The following is a 17,109-nucleotide window of genomic DNA, read 5'->3' on the forward strand; positions in this document are numbered from 1 at the left end:
AGCCATATTATCACTTCCACGATGACGGTCGCCCACACAGCAACCAACGAGACTGTTGGTACCCAAAGCAATGGCAACAAATGGAACGGGAAGCCATTGAGTCTGAGAATCATCGGGACCAATCAAGGTATACATGAATATTCGACCCTAACGACAAACTTCTTGAACGCAACTGAACGCGGAACATTGGAACAGGGACGTCCATGGATGGAATTGATATTGTCCGTATCCATTGGACGCAAGAGCACCCAGAAGCACCTTTGAAGATGGAGATTTTGAATCATGGGGACGTTGAGTTTGACGGAGTTCTGAAAGGTGAGCCATATCACTACGAGAACTAAGAGCTGCTTTGCGCAGACATAGGTTCTGAGGCTCAGGGTAACGATAGAAACGGTCATGCGAATGATCAGATACAATGAAACGACCCCCGAAGAGATATCGATGGTTAACATCCAGGTAATATGTGACTGTCTGTACTTTTCTAAACTAGAAAACTAATCCTGTCCGCGTGTGAGCATATATAGCTCGGCGAATTCGCTGCCAAAGCAATCCGGCAGTTCGCTGAGCGAGAAGGTTTTAGTCTTGAAGAAGACGTTGATATCATCGCCGGCCAGGGCCAAACAATCTGGCATCTTCCTCTTCCAGAACTCTTTGAAGGCAACCAGATTCGCGCGCATCTGGACATGTCCGAGATATCGATCATCGCTGCCCACACTGGCGTTACTTCCATGTCCAACTTCCGCATTTCCGACATGGCTCTTGGCCGCCAAGGTTGCCCGTTCTTCTCGGCCTTTGATTCTCTGGTCGCATCGCATCCCACGTTGAATCGAGCAGTTCAGAATATTGGTGGTATTGCAAATATCACATTTTGCCCCAAGAACGCGCCGGATGAAGCGTATGATTTTGACGTAGGCCCGGGCAACGTTTTTATTGATGGGTGAGTATATCGTCAACGGCCCATTGCTGCGTCGAGCAGCGATATTGTTTGACACAGAAGAAGCGCCTTATTGACAATACAACCGGCTTACTGATTTGCTTTCGCCAGTGCGGTTCGCTATTTCACCCAGGGCAAGCGCCAGTACGACAAAGATGGATCGATGGCCAGAGCCGGCCGCGTGAACCAAGCAATCGTCGATGAAACCCTCAAAGGCCCGTACTTTGTCCATGATATTCCCAAGACAACTGGCCGCGAAACCTTCGGAGACAACTGGAGCCAGGAACTCTGTGAACGGATGATGGCTGAAGGCGCAACTCCCGAAGACTGCGTCGCGACCATCACTCGTATCACTGCCCAAGCGCTTGTAGAGGCGTACGAGCGCTGGGGTCCCAAGGAAGGAGTGGATGAGATCTACCTCGGCGGTGGCGGTTCATTTAACCCTGCCATTATTGATTACCTGCGCGAAAAACTCCCAAGAACAAAGATTGCGTTTCTGGATGAATTGGGCGTTCCATGCAGCGCCAGGGAGGCGGCAGACTTCTCGCTCAAGGGCCTCGAACTGATTGTTGGCAGAGCTTTGATACCTCCTAAAAGAGCCGAATCAGACAGAATGGGAATTACGGGCCATATGCAGCCGGGAGAAGGGCTGAGGTATCATAGGATACTGAGACATGTTCAAGACTTCTGGGGCGATTACCCGCTGGAGAAAAGGATAAACCCTGTACGCAATATGATTGTGATGCCTCACAAGCAGTGATTATCCAGATCTGTGAGCATAGCCGAATATGATTTCGTGAAACACTTAAGCAGCGTGGTCTACAAAGCAAGGACAGTCAGCTCGAGATGGTCGAGCTGATGCCAGCGGTATCCCATCGTTCAGTCCGCCGACGAAGATATCCATGCAATTTGTGATCCCAACTCTACCTAGCCAGAATCCCACCATAAACCACAGGACTATATCCTACATTACTGGGCCTCCGGTGGAAAGTGACGTGGACGGAGTGAGTAGAATTGGGTTTTGCTCTGAATTGGCTGGAATCCACTCCGAAGGCACTGCCTCGTAGCAAAGTCGCGAACCATCCGTTACCGTTTCTCTGGCCGGGATATGAAAACAACGAAAACAAGGGAAGGTCAGCGAGACTGGCCTCACTGTAGACTGGGTATTGCGTTCCGAAAGAAATGCGGGGGAGACGGGGTGCGGAGGCTCTTTGAGGGCCTGGAGCATCACCACAGGAGCAGGTCTTCTTGGCAGGGTTCCAGACAACGGTCCAGAGGGCCTTCCTTTGGACAAATAACACCCCACGTCGACTCCACCCATTTCGCAAGCTAAATCCCGATACTTGTGGTAAGCACAGGCGGCAAAACGGCAAAACGGCTTGGACATGCTTGATTGAGTTCTAAGAAGTAAACGTGGGGGCAAGGTCAAATCCCATACGCGTGCGGACGATTTCAATTTCTCACATAACGACGCCACTGGGCATTTACTAAATCCCAAACTGTTAACGCTCCGAGCGAATGAGTCCTGTTGACGCTTTCATGCCCGGAATCTAGTCGCACTTCCCTCTGACGTATTTCAGGCAGCCAGCACGCCCGACCAAATTTTTGCATCGCTACAACTAAACTCGTCCCCGAAAGGAACAGGTAGAAGTCATGAGCTCGGGACCAATCCCAAAGACGCAAACCGTCGCGCTCGTTCGCGAGCTCGGCGGCGCTGTTGAGTTCCAAGACGATTATCCAGTTCCTGTACCTGGTCACAATGAAGTTCTAGCCAAGGTTCTCTATTCTGGAGTGTGCCAGAGCGGTGAGTACGATGTCTGAAGCTGGCATGAAAGCGTCTCCTTGGGTGTTTTGCTGTTACTGGCCAGAAGAGCTCTGTTGTTTCAGACAAGGATAATAACTTCAATAAACAGACCTTCATACCAAGGCCGGAACCGCAGCTGGTGCAGACGGCAATCCCATCACCCAGATCAAGCTCCCTCATGTCGGTGGCCATGAGGGAGTCGGACGTATCGTCGCTCTAGGTCCCGGCTGTGGATCAGATATCAAGATTGGGGATCTTGTTGGCATCCGCTTTGCAAGTCGTATTTGCCGGCGATGTGAGTTCTGCCTTGCAGGAATGGAGCAGTACTGCTTGAGGAGCAGAAACCACCTGCATCATGAGGATGGAAGTTTTCAGGAGTATATTGCACTGGACGGAGACTACCTGACGATTCTGCCCAATGATGTTGATCCAAGCGTGGTCGGACCGGTGCTGTGTGCCGGGGTGACGGTGTATAAGGTGAAGAAACCCAGTGATAACTTGTAACAACTTGATATTGATATGATCTTTTCAGGCTGTCCTTAACGCTAATCTGAGAGCTGGAAACTGGCTGGTTGTGGTGGGTGCTGGTGGAGGCCTGGGTCATCTGGCGGGTGAGTCAAGAACGTTGTTTGTTAATCGATATAGCTAAAAGTAGGTCTGCTAGTTCAATACGCCCGGGCACAGGGGGCCTTGGTAATTGGTGTGGATGGGCCAGGCAAGCGAGATTTCGTGCTGGGTCTCGGAGCCGAAGAATTCATCGACTTCACCAAAGAAGATCCGATCAAACGTGTCCACGACATTACCGGTCTTGGGGCTCATGCTGTTGTAGTGACTGCAGGAAGCGCAAAGGCTTTCGCCCACGCGTGTGAAATGCTACGGATTGAAGGTACTCTAAGTTGTGTGGGAATCCCCCCAGGTCGTCCTTGTCTGGAAACATCGATTGCGACCATTGTCATTAGGGGCTTGAAGATCACTGGAAACCTGGTTGGATCATTGAAAGAATGTATGGAGGCTGTTGATCTTGTAAAGCGAGGGATGGTAAAGCCGGAGATCAAGGTTCGGCAATTCGAAGAGCTGCCAGCAGTATATGAGGAAATGGAGAAAGGCGATATCTCTGGAAGAATTGTGCTCAAAATTGCTGATCCATAGAGGGTATTTCTTACAGATCCTAGCCTTCTCTAGGCAAAGCCATAATCAAAGCTCTCAGTGGCGACCGTCAAACTCGCTCTCTCCCCGGTCCCGGGGTAGCTATAAGCCTCAACAAGCGTAAGGTCCTGGCACTGATCTTGACGGCTTCATATATGTGGCGCAAACATTTCAGGATCATATCAGATAAGCGTAGGAGGCAGAGGTTTCAGCATGCAGGGGAGAAAAGTGCAATTGTGTCTTGAGCCCGTTTCTGCCATATTGAGTTAGAAATGTGAATTCGATAATGACTTTACTAATCATTGTTCGGAATGAACGGTCTTTCTGAAAGGGACTTTTGTACATTAGAAGCTTATCTTTTCAACGTGGCAAGCTAGTCTCTTTCAGAACCCATTTAAGGAGCATTCTGTGGCAGGGATGTACCGTATTTCTAATGAACATCATCATCTATGTGATACGCTCATGTGGCTCTCGGACTCTCTTCCAACAAGCTACCTCCGGCTGGAAGCATTCCCATGCACGGCTGAGACACGATGTTGGAAAAAGCAGCATGGAGGTACTCTTACACGCTATGCTGCCACCTCCTGTGCCTTGTATGCTGCATGTTTGGTGAGTCATCAGCAGATATCGGTTTTCCTCTACGGTCAATACTCAGACGAGAACCAACTCTGATGAACACAGTATGGGTCTAGCGGGAGACGGCGTAACTCTCGGCCAGCTGGTCGTTTTCCTCCTCGTTGAAGCGTTAACATCGGTGGCAGCAAGCTTGCGAGCAAAGACCTGCTTCGCAAAGAGGGTGTCCAATTCATCGAGTTCTCCCTTGGTGTTCTGGGAGGCGGAATAAGGCCCAGATGATAACAATCAAGGGGCAGCTGCCCCCAACGAAGCTGTCACTATGGTAAGAAAATGTTGATTTTGGTGAGAAAGCGGACATACCCTGCGTAGCCCTTCAAATTCCAGGCTTCCGCATTCATGAAGTAGTTCTGAAGAGTGCTACAAATAATGCCCAGGATTTTTGAAACATTGCGAGTAAGACAGGCAGTCTTGTCTGAGACGCGTTCGCCAAAATGGAATGACCAGGCAGACGTACAGGCCAAATAAGAGACTCTTGAGAGGCTCTTGTCAATTCTTAATCTTCTCTGCTTTCCATGAGTATGATAATGCATCCTTGCTAATATATATTCATCCAGCAATATATTCCTATGATTCTGCAAGTAAATTCCTTTGAGGTTATTCTCTTCATGATTAATTGGAATGCTCAGTCGGAAGAGTGTGAAATCCTATCCTATACATAGGACCAATAATCTGTATTTCATGAATGGCACGTAGATATCCAGTGATTGAAACTTGAGATGTGGAAACTAATATTACAGTAGGAAAGAGGTGTTGAAGTTTTAAATGTAATCAACCCATGGTTGCAACATTTGCTTGCATACTGGGGCCACTTAGGCCACGGACTTTTAGCCTCTCGCATTCTAGAAATTTCGAAGCTCCTAGTTTACAAAGGAGATGGTGGAAAACAAGGCGACCCAGTATCCCGCCAGAGCATACGATAGCCAATACTCCCTCTCCCTACAGGCTTTTCAAAACATATTCGAAAATCTCATCTGGCTTGGGAACAGCGGACTCCCCATTCTGGATGTCTGTACCCAGACGGACAAGCACATCAAAGAGCTTCCGTGGCTCCAGTTCTCTCCCAGTGTGCTCTGCCACCCAGCCGACGAACCTTTTGAGCTCATCTCCAAATTCTTTCTGCTCTGCGCCACCTAGGACATATCGAAGCTCTGGTACATTTGCCATGGATGCGGCGTACCACTGGATCATCGCTTTAACCCGTTTATTTCCCCCAAAGGCCCCGCAGCCCCAAAGTCCGGTAGTAACAAAGGAATATCGTTTCTGGATATTCCTGTAACAATGTGAGCTGAACGCGGTGTAGGCCTTCACCAACTCCCGATGTAGATAGCCTGGCATGAGGTCCGGAATGTTCTCTCCACCATGTGGATGAGTGCTGTCAACAAGGTCCAATTCCAGGGCATCCATGAATAGCATGACCCGGTTGCGCCAGTCAGCTGACGATGGTCTTGGTCTACCATGCAATATTTCGTCCAAGGAGGCCCATCTCCCATGTCCTTTAGTAGTAACCATTGCTTCGACACCTTGGCAGATGAGGACCTGGCGGTCCTTCAGAGGGGGCGCTAGCAGTGTCACTGGGTACGCCTCGGGGGAAATACCCACTTGAAGCTCTTCTTGAGTACCTGTCGCACCAAATCCCACGCACTTATTAGCGGATATCACGCATGCGCCATCTGGAAGACCGAGGTATGCGATGTCTGTTGATTGGTGTGGGAGTTGGACAACTGCCAAGTGGCTTAATGAGGCTGGTGCATTGCGAAGAAGTGAGTGTAATTGGTCCTCAGGCATCACTATTGACGAGAAAATAATGGGCCAGTCTTCTACTGAATGGTGTAAAATTCCACTGTCTTGTTCGGAGGCCACTATGGCTTGGAAATATGTGAACAGTGCGGTTAGATACGCCTGCACAGCACCCTGGTGCATTGCCTCTCCAACCGAGTACCAAGGTGCCAGATTCGTGAAGGACTCTGTCTGCCATGGATGGGCCGGCATGGAGCACAAGAATTGGTGTACAACCAAGCATGCAGCCTGCCTTCTGCTTAAGATAATCTGGCTAGTCTCGTCGCCTTTCAGCGATGGGATGGAGTGGGTCGGGAATAAAGATGGCAGTTGCAAGGCAAGATCGACTAGCCGTGGCCACGTTGATGTAAAGAAATTGCATGGCCCAGGAGTAGACGTTGACAGATACTTGTCGAGAAATTCCCCTAGGAATACATAGTTCCTGGCAGCCTCTCCGTGTAGAACGACTGATATCGTTTCTAAGGTATCGATGAGAGACAAGATGTCAGTCACAGAGTTTAATGAATCGGCTAAGATAAAAGACAAAATCCGCCAAAAGGGAACTTCAGGTTCATCAGAAGAAACGAAGTCAAAGCGATCTGGCCGCAAGATAGAGGGAGAACAGGGGAGAACGAATGCCTCGTCAGACATTTTCCCAGCTACTGTCTTGGCACTTGGGCTTGGAAATTGACTTTTATGTTGAGGAATACAGAAAAAAGCTGGCTTCGCAATGGTATATATAGTACACTCTCAGGGCGTGCAGTAGCCGAACTATAAGTTGGGTAGCCTGGGGCAAACGTGAACTAATTTAGGTCTGCCAAATTAGTTGGAGGGATTCAGCCTCGTATCCAGAGGCTTGGCAAGACCTGATCGTTGTCCTCAAATGCCTAAACCCTAGCCACCAGATCCAGTCTTACATAATGAATCATTGTCACGAAATTCAGCTTACTAAGACCAGGAAGTGGACTTCGATGCTGGTCTTGAGGACTGAAGGCGAGCACGGTAAGCCCCCCATACCAAGTGTTTCATGACTAGCTACTGAATAGCCTATCAAGCCAAGAGAACGACTTTCTTTGTACAAGGCAATAAGAAGGCACATCTCTTCTGAGTTCTGGCAAGGTATATTGGTTGCTTAATGAAGAAACGGCAAAAGAGTGGCACAGGAAAATTGAGGACTACTTTCTGTCGCAAGCAACGTAATAAATAAATCAGTTTACAGGATCGAACAGATGATGCAACCGTATGTGCTATATATAATCAATATTATTGCCGGTAAGAATTTACTGGTATAGCTAGCCAAGTCTAATACTGCCTGGCTATGCCACTCCACCCTCAAATTCGAAAATGGAAAGATCTCCAAAATTCTGGGCTGCGAGGAGAGCTGGAGAGTTCACCAAAAAGTCACAGCACATCATTTCATCGGAGAAATCTACCATAATTCTCTGCCCTGGTGGCAAGGTAGCCAATTCCTCCACTTGGATAGCTAACGATCCCCCGGCCTCCGAATAGGACAGTTCTCCCTATCCTGGCCCCAATTCCTCGCAGTATGGTCAACAAGGACCTCTCTACTAGTATAAGCCCGCGGCAGGTAATCGATGACATCATTCTCCGTATAGGGAGCTCCGGTTTTATTAAGAGCGTCGAGAATTCTCTTTGTGAGGTAGTTGGTGAAAACCACATCAAATGAAGGCGGGTAATGGGACGGGTTCGGGAAGCTGGCGTTTGCCCAGAACAGTTTCATGTATCTTTCGTCCTCGATAATAGGAGAGTGTAGAGTGTCGTCTCCGTCGTTGCCTAAGGCGTCGTGCGTTGTGTACCCTGGGCTGTATTGTTTCCGTTCTCTGTTTTGTTGTTCGGGCTTGTAAGAAAATGTAGCCCGATGATAACTACGATCATCAAATATGCTCCGGAGTTCCAGGTGTGACTGAGACTGGGATCCATGACCCTCTTCGTCAATCACAGAGGAATCATTATGGTCGCCGTCATCGATGCAGGAAACGTCTTGCTTTGCCTGCAAACTTGAAGTCATCTTCTTGAAATCAGGACATGACATATTCGCGATATACTGGAAATAATTCGGAAAGGGCACGACAGCATAAGCGTCCCCAGTCGTGAAAGGGCCTTGGTAAATATTATCCCGGATTGTACCGTCATTGGAAATCACGACCCGCGCAAGGTGTGCCCGCTCTTTGTTCACAACTGTATCAGCGAGGGCAACCTTTAGGAGCTCATAGATATTGCCGTCCTGTCCCACTTTCTTGCAATTGAAGCAGTAGTCTTCTTTCGCGCAGCCTAGGAAGTGGGTCAGGTTGAGTAAATGTCGGGCTTTGCTGATATCGTCGGTGACCTTGCGGCCCAGCGGCGTATCGAAGGATGCTGGTACGGACGGGTTGCCGGTGTCTCCTTCCAGGTATACCGTATGGTACGCAAACGTTACACGGTTCCAGTCCAGGTATCGGCGATCCAGAAAATAAGGGATGTCCTGTATACCTCCTTGATTGCCTACGGCGCAGGACTTGTTCGGATGGGGCTCGTCACCCAGCAGTGCCTTCGCACCAGACCACGTAGGTGATGACACGTTGTTCAAGGCCACCCATCCCACGGTATCGCAATACTTGCCAGATTCAATACCCGAGGATCTTTCATCATAACACGTGAAGTTTCGATGATGAGCGTGGCCCCCGAAGAGCTGGATAGGCTTATCTGTGGAATTCCTGATCCTATCACGCAGACACACCAGAGGGTTATCCTTTTTAGGATCCAGGCAAGAAGCGTAGGTAGGCGCATGACCGACAAGTACGTAGAGGTCGGCCTCTTTCTTCATGGCTTCCTCAAACCACGTTTGTTTGAATATCCAGCCCGCGCTGTATACCTCTGTATTATTTAGATCCCTGAGGACAGGGTCATTGACAGTGACTCCAAACGCCACGATCCGTAGCCCATTTCTGGTCTGGAAAGCGCGATATCGATTGCCAATTGATTTAAGTATCCCATTTTCTTTTACGTCGACGTTACTGGTGAGAAACCGGTCACCAAAGACTCTCGATAGGTTGTGGTGGATGTTTAGCGCTTCTGCCCCGGTTCGAACGCCGTGGTTACCAACGGTCAAAATATCGTAATCAATGTTCTCAAAAATACTGTCTGAGACAGCTCCTTTAGGGCTTGTACTGTCGCTGAGGCCGCCACCGTCATGGAAGTCTCCTAGGAGAAGCAAAGGTGACCACTTCAACATCGGAGATGCTTCTCAAAGTAAAACACACTGACATCAAAGATAACTCACCACTATCGATAAGAAGAAGATCTACCTTCTTCCGTAAGGCTTTATCTTTCATGTGCATTACAAAGGATACGAAGTCGCCCCAGTCAGCACCCCAGCTGGGTACATTCGCGTGCCCGTCAAGCCATCCGTGAGTATCCGTTGTGTGCAGAAAGTTGACCATTCCCCAGGGAAGAGGTGCTCGGGGTACTTCAGTCGTATTAAAGGCTTCTTTTTGTTGTTGAGGATAAATGTCGTCAAAGGCAGTGCCAGGCACCGTAGCAAGTGCTAGCAGCGCTGCAGTGGAAAGCGCAGAGAGAGATCGCATCTTGGCAGCTCTCAAAATCAGTAGCCTGGTTAAGCTTTGATGGGAGAGTGTTAGCAAGATCTATTCAACTGGTAGAGTCATACACTGGGTTAAGCTAGTGCTGACAGGAGACGCAGATGAAAGGGGCAGGAATACCTTATGAATACCTGCCACTGCACCTTGTGGTATCTCCAGGTAGTGGCTGCATATCATTCCTGCTGTTTCACTTTGATGTTACACAACGAATGCTGATGGGTTGCAGCTACCAATTGCTAAGGTGGCTGCTGGATTCCTCGTTGAAACTCTATCCGCAGGTTGAAGTTACATTTGGCCCATCAAACTACTATGGTTCCCTACCATGGTTCCCATCAGCCTGGCGATCCCACCGTCCAGAGATTACTTTTGAACATAGACGACTACTGCCAAATAGTTGTTCTTATATAACGGTAAACGAAAAAAGGATAAGGTCTGGACCCCTCAGTAATTTAGCCGCGACATCACGAGGGCTGTGAACCAGAAACATACAACCATCGTCGAGGCACTGACCAGCTAGTTATGCTTCGAACAGCTTTCTGTTTCCAACAATGGCTAGAGTATATTTTCCTAACCGGCTGCCAGGGTTATCCTGAATTAATTCCCGATCTCAAGTTCTGTCATGACGTGTTCACACTATAGGGTGTTGTGAATCGAGGCTCGATCAAGTAGACAATGGAGCTTCATGTACGGAATTTATTGTATGGAATCAGACTGATTGGAAATCAATCTGATATTCATCTTGTATATAAATCTTCATGTTTTCGGGTACAAAAAACAATTAATCTTCTCTGAATCACACCGGTTCTAAAAGCAATCAAAATCATGGGAGAGGTCCAAGTCGAGCGCCGCTGTGCTACTGAGACACGCCATGCTGAATAGGTCTTTGGGCGGAGTAGTTTCGCTAAGCTTCCGAGTTTGCCCCGAGAACCACCTGTTGCATCTTTGAGCTCTTTATGGATGGAGTGTACAGTGTCGAGAGGGAAACATCATTTTGCGTCCTCGTTGAGAAGGGAATGATGCATGTATTCTGAGACTAGTCCGGCAGTGCTTGGTTAGACTGATCCACAGTCAACTAATCTACTTTATTATTATTACTCAGCGAGTTATATTAAGGTGTCTTAGGAATCTTATAGGGCTGCTTCTTTTTAGGATTAAGGCTTACCTACATAGTACTAAGTTCTATACTCCTTATACAGAGAATCAGGTAGAATATGCTGAATGGTTAGTAATGTTGAACATATTAATCAATCAGATTGGCTTGAATAAATAGCTGCTGATTTGCAATCAGCACGCCCATTACACATGGGCCTTTTAATGTCTGTATTAGAGAAACAATAGAAAATTTAACTCTACTTCAATCCAAGGTAATCATGCTAAACAACTAATATTACAATTCATCAACAGACCGATCCTTCAATCCTTCAGCTGCAAATTTACTTATCCTTACAAAGTAGCTTTTGAGGGATCATGGATTGCAGGAGAACTCACCACTAACAGCGGGGAAATTTCGGTATACATACCTGGACACCCTGTTACTTAAGTCAAAGTGCCAGACAGACAAACCAGGGCACTGCGGGTGCCCCAAAAGCTAATCAGCTGAAGTGGCTGCAATAGGGGAAATGATGCTTAACAAGCGCGCTCACGTATACGGTGCTAAACCAATCTAGAGACTAATAGCCAATTATAGCCGGTGTAAACCCATGTATGAGAAGCGGAGAATGGATTAATGCTCTCTCTAGCTGTTATGGAGCTATCGAAATAATAAATCAGGCATTGACCAACATATGCTCAAGTAAATTTTCTGATCCTTGATCCTTCCAGGATTATTCTACCGTCGCAAGTAATTTTTCATGGGGCTACAGTAATGTTGAATGAGCTCTAATAACTCAGCACTATATCGTCTATATGGGAATCCTCACTGTATAAATACTCTTTTACTTCACTGGTTTTGATTTATTCTTCTAAAGCTTCTACTTTCTCATCGGTTCTCAATAAGTTATCTTTGACTTCCCGATATCTAAGATGAAGCTTACTTCTGCTATCGCCTTTTGCTCTATTATATCAGTTGCCTTCGGCTGGTTTGTATGACACACTATCCCTACCCTGTCGCTCCTATAATACATGTATATGGGAAACAGTAGCTAATAAACTAACATCTTATAGAATTGTGAACTTCCACAGGGTGGGACTTTTGGAACTTGCGTTGGGAATGGTGAGGATTCAAACAAACCATTTTACGCATGCACCTCAGTAGTTTTCCCCTTAATATTCAGTTATCAAATTGGTTATGATTGGAAAAAAGCAAGCTTTATAAAAGCTATTTGCTGCTTACCAGTAAATGGGAGTGTATAGAATGCTAACTGTTAAAATAGACCCATCCTTGCATACGTCAAGGCAATGGATGTGCACCTTTAGGAGCTGGGCTCGCCAATTGTTCATAAGTGCTTAGTAGGAGCACTTTGCCCGTTCTCATGGATAGCGGATTTGAAGGACAGCATCGTCGCTGACAGAATCCGCGGCTAGGGAGCGTATGTGTATTGCGGGTATTGAAAAAGGGAGGCAATTGTTTGGCTAACTGGGTCTCCAAGCCCATCAGTATTCTAGAACAAACATGATGTTCACTTCTGACCTGAATCCAAAAAATCCGACTCTTTTAGAATAATATCCACTCAACTAAGCAGTATAACTTAAACCAGAGGCCACCACTGCAACCGAGTCAACTCACTTTAAATGCAAAATCGAGAGGGCTCTAGCCTCTGCTAAGGGGCCACTATATTATTTTAACCCAACGAGCCGATCATATACACTAATCTAAATTTGGGACCCTTAGTTCTGGCTCTTTATTTTACATTTCGCCTTTGAGGGAAAATATTAAATGGCTGAGGCCCAGAAACAAGATCCGGAGTGTGGACTCTGCTCATGCTAATGCTCTATTGGCCTCTGGCCCCCAAAAACGCTTCCCCTGATATTCCCAGCTTTTCCCCACTGACTCAAAGAAACAGCAGACATGTTGCACTACTGTCCAGAGAAGGACAGTAGATGTTTATATTCACAATAAGGTGAGACCAAGCACGGGATTAAGACGGGTCATATATAATGTAATTCCCAACCAAGCCGCCAACTTCTGTATTCCGTATAAAATGACACTTTTCAAGGCTTAGATATCTCAACCATAGTCATATATGCTATTATCTAAGTAAGATATTTAGAAAATATATAGTTTAAAATATATGAATACTCTCTCTTAGGATGCTAACATATTGTTGTCTTGTCGTTCGTTTTTGTCGTCTCTATGCTCTACAGCATGAGTAATTTCGACGAGGTCTTAGGGACAATCACGGGGGTAAGAGAAATTCCCTGCTTGAGAAGAGCTTTTTAGTGCCATGAGTCTGGTGTCAGATCCCACAATTTAGTATTCCGCTTTACCAGATACCTGCGTGCTGGTTACATGTGTGTCACCACGTTAGCCAGCTTTGAGGAGGAACACTGTTGTGCTTTTGTAAAACTCTAGAGTAAGGTACAGATCTTTAGGATATATAGACTAGGCATGATATTAAGCGTCTTTAACTTATTATTTTCGGTAGAAGCATCTTAAATATTTGATTAATCTCCTTTGATCCCTTCTTTACTTTAAAATGAGCCTTTTAACTTTTTGCATGCCAACTGACTCACTTAGGGAGGCGGATACTTACTAGAAATTTAAGAATAGTGGGTAGTATAGAATAGACTCTACTGAGGCAGAATGTAGACTCTAGAGTGGATGTTAGAAGCATGGCTACCTAGCACTGTAGGCAACCGTAATTTATATAGGGAAATATGGACTCTGTGCAAGCTACCATTACTAGGTCCTCAATGAAATTCTTTGCGTACTTCAGTTAACTGTGAGATAGCCTCTAGAGAAGCGCGTCAAATACTCGCGGCCTGTTTCCGTGATGAGAATAGTATCAGAAAACTGTGTTCCACAGACGTCAGGTATAAGAATATGTGGCTCGAGTGTAAGGATCATGCCAGGTTCAAGAATTACGGGAGAGGTGGCGCTAATTGAAGCGTTCTCATGAGGGCCTAGTCCGATGGCGTGTCCAATACGACCGGGAATGATAGAACCGTAGCCTTTAGCCTCGAAGCCCTTCTTTGCGATTTCATAGAGTTCCGAAACCGGGATCCCGGGCCGCATGCGTGCGTCGACTTTGGCGCGGATCTCGAGAATGTCCATGATGGCTCTCTGCTCGACTTCCGCGACTGGCCCAACGCAAACAGTCCTCTCGAGCTCAGCATGCATGCCATTTGCAACCGTCCAAACAAATACGGAAACTGTCTCGCCGGGTTCAGGCACCCTAGTGGTGGGATTATCGCAGGCGTAGGACTTTCTCGGACCAGACAACACCCAGGCTGCAAGGCCATTATGCTGTCCACCTTCCAGGGATCCGAATCCGCATATTTCGACATCGTCGCCATAGTTCTCCGCCCAATACTGATTCATGGCATTTGTGGAGGCGATCGCCACGTCTCGTTCGGTGCTGCCTGCGCGAGCCAACGCAGTAAATGCAGCATCCATACCTACATCCGCAATTCTGGCGGCAATTCGAGCATTCTTGATCTCGTCTGGGTCCTTGACCAGCCGGCACTGGTCGATGAAGGGGCTCACATCGACGAATTTGGCCTGCGGTAGTATCTCAGCCAGGTTCCGAGACTGGGCAACGGGTATGAAACCCTCTTCTAGTCCGATGGTCTTGCCAGAGGCACGCAGTGAAGTCAGAATGATCATCAGCGCCTCCTTCCAGTCCGGTGCTAGGGTTTCTATGTCAGACCAAGTGCCGAAAAGCCGAATATCCGTTACCCAAGCGCTGGCCCGGGCGTGTTGGCCACGCAAGGCAAATACCAGCAAGATCGGATCATGATCTAGGGTCACAACCACAATCGCGGGATGGGAATATATGATAGGATTGAAGCCTGAGAGATAGAAAGTGTTCTCCGGCTTCAGACACACGATTGCGTCGATGCTTTGATCAGTCATGAGGGCCCTCAAACGTTCCACGCGCGGTGGTAGTTGACACGGGGGCGGTTCTCGCATCTTCAGGGCAGTCGTTATGTATACTCGTGAGTGACCCGAAGTGTTGTAAGAGCTGCCTGGCACGTTGTAGACTATAATGTTTAGGAAAGTTTTGGTGACTTCCAACTAAACGTCAAACGATTTCTGAGTCTGTAGGGTAGGAGTAAGGTAAATATCTCACATCTAATGGTTGCAACTCCTACGACAGCAATGATTCCCACGCAAGGAGCATATCCTAGGACTGGACACGGAGGGCAGGTATGCAGGGGGTACTGGGCGGAATTCCACGTCAATACGGTGGTTGCCTCACCTACGTGTCCTTTGCCGGGATATAACCATGTCAGCTGTGTATCCAACAGGGTTAATACAAACCCAGTTAGATTTCAAATGGTTTTCATCATGGCCGCAGACTTACAATCCCCCCCGGACCGCGAAACTCCAACAGACACTGACCCACGCCATCCTCGAGAGACTCAAGAATCGCCGCAACATCAAAGTCTGTCGGTTACTCAAGGAGGGCAAGAAGATAGCCCATATTCTATCTATGACACCAAAGAGAAGCTTCTGATAGTCATTGTTGTATCGATTGCTGGGTGCTTTTCGCCCTTGGCAACCAATACTTATCTCCCAGCCTTGACCAGCATCGCGAGTGATCTCCATGTAAATAATACGCTCATCAATCTCACTGTCACGATATATCTCGTGAGTTTGAGGCCCAGGTGCCTTCCAGTTCCCGTCCCTCGCAAGATAAATTCTAGGAATTTCAAAAGCTAAGAGGGAACCCAGATCTTCCAAGGACTGGCTCCAGCCTTTTTCGGACAGTGGGCCGACAGCTCCGGTAGAAGGCCGGCGTATATCGCCTGCTTCGTCATATTCATTACGTCCAATATTGGATTGGCACTGCAGAAAAGTTATGCAGCCCTTCTTGTTCTGCGAGGGCTACAAAGTGCCGGAAGTAGCAGCACTGTAGCCCTCTCCAGCGCAGTCATCTCGGACATTGTGGCTACAGCGGAGCGAGGGGTCTATGTAGGCTACTCATTCACGGGGTTTCTCCTAGGACAGACGCTTGCTCCTGCCCTAGGGGGCCTCCTGACGTCGTTTTTGGGCTGGCCATGGATCTTTTGGTTCTTGGCCATCTTTTCCGGCGTTTTCTTCATTGGCATGTTGTTGTTTCTTCCTGAGACATCTAGGAAGTTGGTTGGAAATGGCTCGAGGCCACCCCCACGCTGGAGTATGTGTCTCCTTAACCTGCGCCGGATGGAGCCACGGACAAAGTTCCCGACGGGGAACAGCATAGCAATAAGGCGACACATCCCAAACCCATTCCATGTCCTCCGAGTGCTGGCGGAGAAAGAGGCGGGTCTGATTATCTTGACGCAAGGCATCAATTTCTGCTGTTTTCTCGCGATTAGCACGAGTCTCACCTCTCTCTTCAAAACTATCTATGACTTTAACGACGTCAAGATTGGTCTCTGCTTTCTTCCCCTGGGCGCTGGCGGCGTTACGGCTTCATATACCCAAGGAATACTAACAGATTGGAATTACCGCCGACATGCGAAACGGCTCGGTCGAATTGACCCCACAGGTCGCTGGCAGGACATACACGACTTCCCTATTGAGCGGGCTCGTGTGGAGATTCTCCCTCCACTGGCATGCCTGCAGTGTGTAGGGTTTATTGCATACGGCTGGGTTTTGCGTTATTCGCAGCTCGTAGCAGGGTCTCTAGTTCTCTTGTTCTTTCTCGGCTATACGGGCGTGGCGACCGTCAATATCATGAGTGTTTTGTTGATCGACCTCTACCCACACAATCCAGCGACCGCAACAGCAGCAACCAACCTAGTGCGATGTTTACTAGGAGCCGGCGTAACAGCCGGCATCGACCCGCTGCTCCATGCCGTAGGGTACGGCTGGGCCTTTACGTTCATTGGACTGATCAGTTTGCTGTGTATCCCACCAGTGATAGTTGTGGCAGTGTTCGGCCAGAGATGGCGGGCAGAGAAGAATATCCCTTTAGAGGAGCCCTAATGTTCGTGATACAGCTCCTACCAAACCCATTGTGGATACTAGTTTTTTAAGTTCAGGCCTCATAGATTGATCTCTCCAAATCACACATTGCTGCTCTCGCCGGGAAAATGTCATAATCTCTGCACAAAATCAAATCTAG

The 17,109-nt window shown here is 47.8% G+C and overlaps 6 protein-coding genes across 6 annotated transcripts; 3 read left to right on the plus strand and 3 right to left on the minus strand.

Moving 5' to 3' along the window:
- Positions 1 to 21: 21 nt before the first annotated feature.
- Positions 22 to 1,694, plus strand: Asppvi_009325 (uncharacterized protein; the record flags this gene model as incomplete). Its single annotated transcript, XM_043305182.1, has 5 exons — positions 22 to 127; positions 196 to 315; positions 389 to 456; positions 525 to 937; positions 1,046 to 1,694. 5 exons carry the CDS (start codon positions 22 to 24, stop codon positions 1,692 to 1,694), a joined length of 1,356 nt encoding a protein of 451 aa, XP_043161117.1.
- An 893-nt stretch (positions 1,695 to 2,587) lies between these two features.
- Positions 2,588 to 3,887, plus strand: Asppvi_009326 (zinc-dependent alcohol dehydrogenase; the record flags this gene model as incomplete). The annotated part of the gene is made up of 4 exons (XM_043305183.1): positions 2,588 to 2,738; positions 2,848 to 3,215; positions 3,271 to 3,349; positions 3,403 to 3,887. The coding sequence occupies 4 exons, from the start codon at positions 2,588 to 2,590 to the stop codon at positions 3,885 to 3,887; spliced, it is 1,083 nt and encodes a 360-aa protein (XP_043161118.1).
- Positions 3,888 to 5,456: 1,569 nt separating this feature from the next.
- On the minus strand, positions 5,457 to 6,509 carry Asppvi_009327 (uncharacterized protein; the record flags this gene model as incomplete). Its single annotated transcript, XM_043305184.1, has 1 exon — positions 5,457 to 6,509. The coding sequence occupies one exon, from the start codon at positions 6,507 to 6,509 to the stop codon at positions 5,457 to 5,459; it is 1,053 nt and encodes a 350-aa protein (XP_043161119.1).
- Positions 6,510 to 7,779: 1,270 nt separating this feature from the next.
- Positions 7,780 to 9,880, minus strand: Asppvi_009328 (Ser/Thr protein phosphatase family protein; the record flags this gene model as incomplete). The annotated part of the gene is made up of 2 exons (XM_043305185.1): positions 7,780 to 9,497; positions 9,577 to 9,880. The coding sequence occupies 2 exons, from the start codon at positions 9,878 to 9,880 to the stop codon at positions 7,780 to 7,782; spliced, it is 2,022 nt and encodes a 673-aa protein (XP_043161120.1).
- Positions 9,881 to 13,766: 3,886 nt separating this feature from the next.
- Asppvi_009329 (M24 family metallopeptidase) lies at positions 13,767 to 14,966 on the minus strand (the record flags this gene model as incomplete). The annotated part of the gene is made up of 1 exon (XM_043305186.1): positions 13,767 to 14,966. One exon carries the CDS (start codon positions 14,964 to 14,966, stop codon positions 13,767 to 13,769), a length of 1,200 nt encoding a protein of 399 aa, XP_043161121.1.
- Positions 14,967 to 15,344: 378 nt separating this feature from the next.
- On the plus strand, positions 15,345 to 16,970 carry Asppvi_009330 (uncharacterized protein; the record flags this gene model as incomplete). The annotated part of the gene is made up of 2 exons (XM_043305187.1): positions 15,345 to 15,647; positions 15,732 to 16,970. The coding sequence occupies 2 exons, from the start codon at positions 15,345 to 15,347 to the stop codon at positions 16,968 to 16,970; spliced, it is 1,542 nt and encodes a 513-aa protein (XP_043161122.1).
- Positions 16,971 to 17,109: the final 139 nt, after the last annotated feature.

Source organism: Aspergillus pseudoviridinutans (assembly GCF_018340605.1).
Source record: "Aspergillus pseudoviridinutans IFM 55266 DNA, scaffold_7, whole genome shotgun sequence".
Classification (NCBI taxonomy): domain Eukaryota; kingdom Fungi; phylum Ascomycota; class Eurotiomycetes; order Eurotiales; family Aspergillaceae; genus Aspergillus; species Aspergillus pseudoviridinutans.